At 36.2% G+C, this 10,737-nt stretch overlaps 3 protein-coding genes across 7 annotated transcripts in view; 1 reads left to right on the forward strand and 2 right to left on the reverse strand.

The window, feature by feature from the left end:
• Sema1a (semaphorin 1a) overlaps nt 1-782 on the reverse strand; it is a 462,244-nt gene extending 461,462 nt beyond the window's left edge. For all 4 annotated transcript variants that reach the window (XM_074097330.1, XM_074097329.1, XM_074097331.1 and 1 more), the window contains exon 1: nt 523-782. The gene's annotated coding sequence lies outside the window, so the exon portion shown is untranslated. The remainder of the gene's footprint in view (nt 1-522) is intronic.
• A 432-nt stretch (nt 783-1,214) lies between these two features.
• On the forward strand, nt 1,215-4,928 carry LOC141434871 (testis-specific serine/threonine-protein kinase 3-like). Of its 2 annotated transcripts, XR_012452103.1 has the most exons (7): nt 1,215-1,527; nt 2,063-2,232; nt 2,774-2,923; nt 3,536-3,809; nt 4,068-4,241; nt 4,616-4,707; nt 4,774-4,928. XR_012452103.1 is itself a non-coding variant. In XM_074097349.1 (6 exons), the coding sequence occupies exons 1-6, from the start codon at nt 1,351-1,353 to the stop codon at nt 4,843-4,845; spliced, it is 1,017 nt and encodes a 338-aa protein (XP_073953450.1). In that variant the 5' UTR covers nt 1,215-1,350; the 3' UTR covers nt 4,846-4,928. The 2 variants fall into 2 exon arrangements, 1 of the variants encoding a protein (XP_073953450.1); XM_074097349.1 differs by lacking the exon at nt 4,616-4,707.
• A 96-nt stretch (nt 4,929-5,024) lies between these two features.
• LOC141434873 (ribonuclease kappa-like) lies at nt 5,025-9,415 on the reverse strand. Its single transcript, XM_074097353.1, has 3 exons — nt 7,548-9,415; nt 6,654-6,770; nt 5,025-6,222 (listed from the first exon to the last, which is right to left on the reverse strand). The coding sequence occupies exons 1-3, from the start codon at nt 7,605-7,607 to the stop codon at nt 6,040-6,042; spliced, it is 360 nt and encodes a 119-aa protein (XP_073953454.1). The 5' UTR covers nt 7,608-9,415; the 3' UTR covers nt 5,025-6,039.
• Nucleotides 9,416-10,737: the final 1,322 nt, after the last annotated feature.

The raw sequence follows: 10,737 nt of genomic DNA on the forward strand, positions 1-10,737 counted from the left end.
AGAAAACTCATTAAAGGATAAAAAATAACTACTTTGCGTACAAAGAAGCAAACAAGTTTTTGAAGAAAAATATTTATTAATTAAAGCATGCCCAAAACAAATCTTTTGACAAAGTTCTTTTAAACTTATTGCAAATAAACAGTAACAACAACTACTGCAAGTGAAAACTATTAGCAATGATCTGAGTAAACAATTCCAAAAGATTTTACAAAATAAATAACTAAATGGGAAGTTAAAGATTAACAAAAAGAAATAAAAATATAACTAAAACTAAAATAATGCTATTTGGTTAGAAGCTATTTTTCCAAGAGTAAAGAGGATTATGGTTTGTACACAGCACAAATCTATTAATCGGCATCAATGTTATTAGTTGGTACGTGACTTAGATAATTTAAATATTGCATTTTTAAAATACCTATCTTACAAAGACAGACAGGATTTAATCACACCTTAATCATAACATAGCACAAAACCTTTATTGCCACTACAAAAACATGCATCTCCTAGTTACTGTGCTCTTACCAAATATTTATACAGATTTTCTATTTAGCCGAGAGTAATTGATATAATATTGATAAAACTGATCACTTAAAACCAAAAGCTGCACAATTTTTCAGTCACTTCACAGTGCCCACTCTGTCCACGTAACAGCATCCACAATTAAATAGTCAATTTTAAATGGTAAGTTCAAAGTGGTGCCGTTTTTATAATAACAATAGTATATTTTAATTCGATTTGTTTATTAAAATTACAGGCAAAAGCATAGCAAACATAGGAAAGCAAGAACCACCGATACACATACATGTATTTTTCTCTTGACATCGTTGTTGTTTTGATCGATTCCACCAATAGCAGCACAGTCTGTAAATGTTTGAAGCGTTGGATTGGCTAAAATCTCCTCGCAAATTTTAAAAAGAAATACTTCTGTTTTAGACGTTTAATTTTGACGTTTTTGACTTGCGCTGGAATCTGGTTTATTTAGCAGGCCGGACTTCGTCAATGTGGCAAACCAGTTATAATTTATTAACACTTAATAAATTATAAGTTGTTTGCTACACTTTCTTTAAACTTCTTGTTTAAATTTCGCGTAACTTTCCTTTCCACAGACTGAAATTATATTTATTTAATTGGAGAATCCGGAAACCACTACTGGCACTGTAAAATTGTCTATTTATTTTCAACCGCGGTTAATTCAAATAGTTCACGTTCTTGCGTCAATCAAATCACTTGACAAAATGACAGCATGAAATATGGACACCAAAAACAAGACAAAATGAATATTATGAGTGAAAATTCAGTATAATGTGATTACTAAGCTACATTTCTAATAAAATTAAATTTAACTGTGATATGCCGGGGCCGGATGTAAGAGCCAATGACAATGTTCTCGGCGAAATGTCGACAGAGCCAACGGCTACCGTGCATAATGCTGTAGAAGCTAAAGCTGAAAGAAAATTAACAGTTCTTGAAACTCATGGATACGTTCTTGGTAGGACTATTGGCTCCGGCTCTTACGCAACTGTCAAGGTAAAGGAAATCAACTTTTTGAAAGAATTTTATTGAAGTTAACATAAAATTTTAAACTTCAAACTTTTCAAAGTTATCATTGATATATTTTTGATCAACCGGACAGGTCACACATATCTTATCATATCAAGCTGCGTATCAACTAAGCGCTGCGGCTGTCGCGCGAGCATTGTTCGACCGCGGCAAACCTAGCCCTATACAACGAAGAGCTAAATTCGAACTTCGTGTCTTGCCGTCCTGCTGACGCTAATGTTATTCAATACTAGAGTGAGAGGAACGGTACGATATGAACTTCGAATTTCGTAGTAGCCCTCTGTGTTTTATCCGAACTGCCGCGCGTGGCGGCACGGTATCTACTTATAGTGTGGTACTGCGCGGCTACCGTGCGTGCGAGCCAATGTTCGATGGTTTGCCGCGCGAAGTCAATACACAGCTTCATTTATTAATGTAGATGTTGATAATGGCAATTACGTTCAAAAAATCTTTTGTAAGTTTTTATGGTTTACAATAAACTGAAGTTATTTTATTTAATTAGGTAGCGTCCAGTGATCGACACAACTGTCAAGTGGCAATAAAAATAATAAGCAAATTTCAAGCACCGGGCGACTACCTCAAGAAGTTTCTGCCAAGAGAAATAGAAGTAGTGAAAGGACTCAAACATGAAAACTTAATACGATTTCTTCAGGCCATTGAAACTACACATAGGTCAGTAGGTACTACAGAACCAACTGAATCGTGACGTGCGACCCACTATAGAACCTTTTTGTAGAAAAAGTCATAGTGGCATCGTGATACCGCATTGCTTGACAATTCATTGAGTCCCTTACTGTGAGAACGTTCCACGGTGGGTCAGGAATCAAATGGTTCGACTGTACTTGAATGGCAATTAAAAAAGTAGGTCTTATATAACTGTCCTTTCGCATCATCAATATCTTGATATCCATCAAGTGTATGTATCTAGGTAGGTACTAGACGATATGGACCCAGAGATTTAAAAAAAAAAATGTGGGAAATGTGATTCTAAAAAGCCTCTCCATTTCTACCGCCATTACCCACTTTTATACTCAAAAATACGATAGTACGTTGGTATGTTATTATAATACCTATTAACGACGAAGAATCGCAACAGCGCATTAAACGACGTTTGTAAATACTAATAAATCTCAAATACAATGTAACACTAACCGAATCTTTACAGATTCTAGCTGCTTATTTATATTTCCCTGCTATTATTTACCATCAACAGAGTCTACATAGTAATGGAATATGCGGAGAATGGTAGTCTACTTGACATCATCCGCAAAGACCAGCACATCGACGAGCTACGCGGACGTCGCTGGTTTCGCCAACTGGTCGAAGCCGTGGACTACTGCCACGAACGAGGAGTTGTTCATCGGTATTCATTACGATTACTGTTATTTAGCTTTGTGCTCCTCACTTTCCCCTTTCTCCTTAGCCTCGGCGTCTTGATCGTTGACGTGTGCAGTCTCACCGAAACGCGCTCTGCGGAAATGTACCTACCCAGCATTGAGATTGTTAACCTTTTCGACGCCAACTACTCACCGCCGGTTCCACGCCAACGACCTATATATACGTCCATTACTTCAATGCAAAAGCAACCTTTGTAAAATTGTGTTAAGGTTCAATTTCAGACATTGCAATGTAAAAGCCTGGCGTATGGGTGGTGCTTTTGTATTTGACGTGGCGGCGAAAAGGTTAAAAAAACCGGGGTTAAGTAGGTACTTTCTATCTCGCCGGCTACGCATTTGTTGCTTTTTTTATGTTATGGAAGCCATTGGGCACGGTAGTTCCTAACTTTTTTTGGAATGTGCCCTAGCGGCCTAGCCGATGTTTCGTGAAAAAAAAAAGTTGAAAATTTAATCGGGCTCTTTCTAAAATGCTTTTCTCGATGCAGTAGGTTTAGTGCTAGTTATTTTTATATTTATATGCTATGCCGAATAAACTTTCCTTTCTTTATTTCTATAGTTTTCATGTTTAATTCATCCAGGGACATCAAATGCGAAAATTTGCTAATGGACCATGGCCTCAACATAAAACTGTCCGACTTTGGCTTCGCAAGGGGTCACATGAAACCTAAAAACGGGGTTTTTGCGCTAAGTGAAACATTCTGCGGTAGTTATGCCTATGCTTCTCCTGAAATCCTCAAAGGAGTCCCGTACAGACCTCAGGACTCTGATATATGGAGCATGGGAGTAGTTCTTTACGCTATCGTTTACGGCCGCTTGCCTTTTGACGATACGAATTACACGCAGTTGTTGAAGGTATGTGAAAAAGTTGATTGATAGTAGGTAGTGATTATTTATACAGGTGCATTTTTTTGGCTAACAGTATTTGAACTCTACTAAGTATGCTTTAGTTTTCGGTTGACTCACTAAATATATGGTCAGGCATGACGTGAATATCACCTATTACATAATGTTCTGCCCGTGAAATTAGTTAAAGGTTATGGTCCTAAGTCGGAAAACTGTATGACAACATTTTAACAGACCAGAGACTAGATGTTTTTCTTTTCTTTTCAGCAAGTCCAAAACAAGGTGTCTTTCCCGCGCGAGCCGAAAGTATCCGCAGAGTGTCGTAAACTTGTAACGAAAATATTAGCGCCACTGAAAATGCGAGTCAAGATACCCCAGATCCTCGCCGATCCCTGGCTTAACCCGAACAATCCGAAGGACGAAGACGCTGACAATGCACAGGTTAATAAATTAGACGTATTTTATATTTGATGTAAGTAACATTCCTTTGCTTTTTTGTTGCCATTGATGGCTCAGCTAAACGTTTAAAGCCTATACTGCACTTATCATTCTAATGTTAGTTAGACCTCTTTCCTGTAGACTTTGGCTCACTCATAACTTCATAAGTTTTAGTGTAAATTTAGCGGGCATTTAACGGACATACATAAATTATGAAATACTTGGGTACTTTAGGTTACGATTTTCTCCTCGTCCATCACTAATAAATAATAAAGGATACACATAAAAATTCTATACATACAAATTTTATTGGTAGCCCTACTTAATGCTATCTAAGTACTAAAACATATTTGAAAATGAGAGTTGTGATCCCCCAGGAATTTGATGAACAAGAAAAGACCAAGGTCCTCGTTTAGAGAAGCAAAGGCGTCAGCTACAAATCAGTATACTCTCAAGTCGTCCGCTTTCAGTAGGTATCAAAACACAACTTATTATTGTACAGTTGGCGAAAAACTTATAGATTTTTCTTTTCCAGGAAAATGAGAAAATCAGCAAAGAAGACATGGGAACTTTGACATTTGATAGAAAATTAGAAGAAGTGAAATAATTTAGCAAGGGAAACTTTTAAAAGCACAAGATCAAAAAATATATAAGTACCTATCGTTCAGTAATAAAATGTTTTACTGATCATTTATTTTATTTTATTGTGCTTCATGCGACATTTGTTCTACCTTCCGTAGTTTCTCGCTGGGAGGCTACTACGAAATTCGAAGTTCGTATCGTACCTACTGTCCCTCTCACTCTCGTATTAAATAATAAAACTGTCGGCGAGACAGCAAGATAGGAAGTTCGAATTTTGCACTGCTTAGCATATGGCCTGCGGACATAAGGGAGTGTATGAGTGCGGCGGGCTGTTACTTAGCTCTTTAAGCTCATTGTGCATTTCACTTTCCTTTTCGCTAACACTTACAGCGCATCTCTTTAGCCTCCCAGCTTATAAATATACTGTGCTCCCAGTATCAACAGCGTATTGTAATCGTACGTGGTCAGGCTATTGATGCCAAAAAATTGACACACTTTTTATTGCATGTCAAAACTCGATTCACATGGTCTAAGAGCTAGCTACGGAAATCCCTCACGTTAGTGTGCCATACAATATATTAATAGACCTGGGCGCCTGACAGCTGTTCATCGGTCGTGTGACAGTGGTTGGGCATCAAAAGGGTTGTAAAATAAATTGAAGGCGTGCAATTTATAGAGCTCTACGTTTGGTGTGATAATATAGCTAGGTAATTATGTATTTAGTAGTAGTAGTAACTCGTAAAACTCGTTGCTCTATAAATTGTAATCGTATTTCTGTAGTTAGCTCTTCGGCTGACATGGTAATTAACTCACTTGACTAGGTACAGTCGAGTTCTTAAACTTGTGAGCAATAATTTGATCATAAATATCTGAACACGACTATTATTAACGGCGTAGAAACGTGCTCAGATATTTATGATCAAATTTTTGCTCACAAGTTATAAACTCGACTGTACTTATTAATTTCAAAGCCGTTAGTCAAAATTTACAGGTTACCTATCTAATTCTATATTCTAATTCTGCTGCTCCTCCAGGTAAAAATGAAATAGATTTTTATGTCGACGATAGGAATTTATGTTCAACCATCGTTCAGCACTGCTAAGGAAACAATTAAGTTCTTTACTTAAATCCATTAAATATATTAAACTAAAAATAGCCTAGAAATACAAATAGTACTCTGTCGTAATCGTAATTACTATTTTAACTAAGAAGGTAATATTTATTTAATTTTCTTCTTTGCCTTCTCCGAAAGCTCCTTTTCTTCAACCCGACAGCTGATATTGTCGTCTAACAAATTAGCTTCTTGGATTCTGGCATCTCTAAGGGCTTTTCGTAAGCACAAACCACAAATCGCCATTATTACTACGTAGATACCGGCTGCAATAAAGCAGTTGGTCGCGAGCTAAAAATAAAGAAAATTTTAACTATACTAACAGTTAAGTTTATCTGATTTAATTATTCAAGATAGGTACCCACTTGTAGTTGTAGGTGGTTTCATTGTGTTGTAACACAACCAATACCTATACATCCACGCTTGTTACCGACAAAAGTCACGGTCAAGGGACAGCAAGATGCAGGAGGCGTCCAGTGTGACAAGTCCTTTAACCTAATACGGCTACAATGTGACAAAGCTTACCTTACTGGAAAACAACCTTAACTTCATCAACTTTACCTACGCCAGCGACGTGGCGCCATAAAAACTCTTCGTCTACGCTACTCTATCACCATAGACGTTCACACCGTCTTCTATCCAATTACCCAATCTGATCAACTTGCTGATGCCAATTTTTTCATGCATCTTATCATCAAGAAAATGAAAATAAAAATACTAACGGCTTTGTAATTACTTTTAGTTTTCTTTAAGAAATCCGTGAAATCTTCATATTCGTGGGCATAAGCGTCTTCAATTAAAAGAACGGATTCCATCTTAAATAGAATGCCCATAATAAGCTGCAAAAAAAAATTTTTTTTACTCGATTTTGAGCTGGGTTAAAATTAACAATGCCTAAACCACCACGTTTATTGGTGCCCTCTACCTCATTTCAGTGCCGGATTTATGTTTTATCAGTGTAGGCCACTTTATTTCCGCCGCCCCATTTACCTTTCTAAAATAATACCTAATTTTCTCGTCCTCTGAAATCTTCCGCCACTAGCCGCGGCCTGTAAGGCCTATTGACAAATCCAGGCAGTGGCGTAGCTACTGGAGGGCTAGACGGGGCAGTGCCCCGGGGCCTCCAAGCTCAGGGGGCCCCTCGGACTCCGACTTAGATACTATAAAAGACAAATCTGGAGTACGTCGAATTCGGAACACGACAAATAAGGAACGAAATATTTTAAATAGTTTAGTTGGGGCCCCAGTTTATTTTTTGCTCCAGGGCCTTTTGTTACCTAGCTACGCCACTGAATCCAGGACTGCCTAATCTCAGCACAAATGTACGGCCTTTATACATCCCGTTGCTGGACATGGCCTCCTTTCCTACCTACCTATACCTACTACAAATTACTTTTTTGGGTAAATGCTACAGTTGGTATATCATAACAATACATATATAGCGACGAGCGACAGACATATCTGCATCCTGTGTTCTGGGTTATCCAAAATTAATCCACATCGGGTTTGCAGCGTCGCACTATAGATGGACTGCCTGTCTGCGTGTGAGGTAGATGATAGACGTGTGTTGTAATAAAAGAAACTGTTCTTTTATTACAACACAGCAGTAATTATACCAATTGTAAGACACCCCAGCCACTAAGTAGTAAGCAGCATATAGCACAGCCTTGAAGCATGTTTGATTGTTGTTTTTCGTATCGGTAAAACAAGTTGTCTTCACTTAGAACTTGAGCCTGGAACTAATATCAGAAATAGTAGATCGCAGAGAATGTAACACCAGGGACCAAGATCTTATTTCTGACATTGACAGTTTTTTTCAAACTTATAACTTATGATTATTAAAAAGTCTGCGTTAAAAAGTATAACAATAGGTATTGCGCAATTCAGAGGAGGTGGTCCTCAGAGCAAAATGTCCTCGTTGAAAAAACGACCGTAAGGTAGTAAGTCATGGGAGCAAAACGTCCGCAATTTAGAAGGTACCCACCTAATTAGGTTTAAATTCTAATAGGTTTTATATTTTATTTATTATTTATTTTTATATATTATTTTTAATTTTAATAGGTTTTATTGCACTCTATATACTTACTCGTACTAACGTGAAAAATAGGTCCTGATGCGTTAAGGACGTCTTGCTTTCATGGGGCTTTTTTCTTTGCGGTCAACTTGTTGCTTGGCCTATCTTCCCTGTGGTCATTTTGGTTAAACGGACATTATGGTTAGGGGGACTTAATGCCTATAAGGACATTGTGCTCTGAGGACCACCTCCTCTAAATTTCTCACATGGCGTATTCGCCTGAATATTATGGTATTCGACACATTACATTCATGATCATGATTCTAAGAAACAGCTCTAATGAAACTACCGTAGGCACAGCCGACAACCATTACCCTATCCTATCCTACTATCCACTCCTACTAATATTATAAATGCGAGTTTGTGAGTATGTTTGTTACTCCTTCACGCTGAAACGGCTGGACGGATTTGGAAGAAATTTGGTATATAGATAGCTGGACATCTGGAATAAAACATAGGCTACTTTTTATCCCGATATTCCCACGGGATAGGGATAAAATCTCGAAATAACAACCGCTGAGCTTAGAGTAATGGAATATGGGATGGTTGTTTTTGTAATGCAACGTCAATAAAAACCACGATCGGGAATTTTGTAAAATCCCACTCTCAATTCAACCGCTGTCTGTATCTAACGATTTACACATGCAAAGCTGTGTGAAGTGATAAATATTTAAACTAAATAAAAACTTCGACTTTGACTTCGAAGTAATAAATTAAAGAAGTAACAAGCATTAAAATTGTTCACTACATTTTTAGCATTACTTAATATTTAACACATTCTAATCTTATTTTACCAACAATATGATGACAATATAAAAAAAATCACCATCTAACATTAATATCTTTAATTCAAGAAAAACTAAGCATTTTACAATGTACAATCAATATTCGTTTATGTACAGTTCAACAGCAATAATGGGTAATACTTAATACATAAACATCTATTTACGTTTGCGACATTTTATCGATTCACCATTTTGGAATAGAGGATTTTCCATGAATTGATTACAAGACCTAAAGGAAATAAATTATTTTAACTAAGTAAGTAACCTTTATTGATGTTTAATATATCTCTAACCTCTTTACATAGGTACTAGGACAATGAAAGCATATTTCAACTTAAAGGTAATCATATTGATACAAAAATAGGATTTCACACAATTGGTTGGTGAGAGAAATGTTTTTGATGAACATCACCTCCAGTGACGACTTTCATTATGATAACAAACTGATATTGTGGATATTTTTACAATGATTACATACTCAAGTATTAATACAGTAAATTAAAAATGGAATGGAGTTGCTAAGAGCATTGCAACATAGGCCTATGTCTTTGCAGCCACTGATAGGGTGATAAACCTATTTCCTTTCTGGTCCACAATCACATAGGCCCTTGTACCACTTTCACACCATTGGTTTACATGCTAACTGAAGAGCGGTTGTTAAGCCAGAACTGATGTCCAGACACAACTAAAGTTATGACATATAGCAATGCTGCAATCCAGCAGTTGTAGGCATTCTGAAAAAAAAAACAATTTAATTGTTAGTATGTTGCAATTAGATTTTAAAGTAGAAAACTTAAAATAAAAATTTATAATTTTTTGGGTATAGGTAGTGCCACAAGGTTGAGGTCACGCAGACAAAAACATGTTATGGAATGACAGCTGGATTTTGACATTCACTTATTAATTTAATTTGTTGTCCTTTTTACAATCACATCTTCGTGTAGCTGTGTATGTAATCATTCAATTCAACTGTTGTGGCACATAACCTATACCCCAAGATTGAGGTATCATTTCTTAAGCTTTGTCAATTTTATTTTGTTTCTTTTCTTTTGTACAATAAAGAATTTACATAAATATACATACATTAACTTTTAACCTCTGTCAGTAAAACACCAAACAATATTTTTAGTTAACTTCAAAGTCACATGACTGCTTACAATACAACCAGTTCAAAACTAGCACAAGCTCTTGATGCAGACTTTAGATTAGAAGACTAAGAAAATAAATCTTTGCATTATACTGTCATGCAAGTTGAAACAACAATAAAATCACAATCAATTTTGTTTAATAGAGAATGCAAAATATAAATAAATTGTAACCACCTTCTGGTTTGCAAGTCTTTTTTTTGTAGTTTACCCAAAAAGTGATCAGATCATGTTCTTCTGTCTGTGTATAAACTAGTAAAACCACAAGTGAAACATCCATGAGATTGTGCTTGAGAGGAAAAATATACATTTTTACTAGCTAATTAAAAAAATAATTGCAATTGTTTCAAGAACTGAAGTTACGACGTATGGGTAAACAGTAGTATGTAATAATTAGCATTGAAATTAGCTAGTCTGGTTACTGACATGAATCATTAGTACTGGTAAATGACTGGTAATTAGAACATTACCTGATCGTATCCAGTTTCAACTTCTGCCACAAATTGATGATCTGAGCGGAAGAAATGTAAGTAATAATAGAATTATCAAATCTGAAAACATCCAGATCTTGTATTGTGAGAAGATCAATTTTGAGTATCACAAAATTGAACCATTTAAGATATCATTTAATATTTACACCAAGCCACACATTCTACTTTAGGACCACAGAATTTACAACCCATTTTGCTCGTTTATTTAGAAATTACACCCCATTAGGAATATCAAACCAGTCTGTCAGCTGGTGTCAAAAAAACAATATTTCACATGATCTAAAATGCTATAGGAAGATAAAGGGAAATAT

The sequence above is a fragment of the Choristoneura fumiferana genome, chromosome 14 (assembly GCF_025370935.1).
Source record: "Choristoneura fumiferana chromosome 14, NRCan_CFum_1, whole genome shotgun sequence".
In the NCBI taxonomy this organism is placed as follows: domain Eukaryota; kingdom Metazoa; phylum Arthropoda; class Insecta; order Lepidoptera; family Tortricidae; genus Choristoneura; species Choristoneura fumiferana.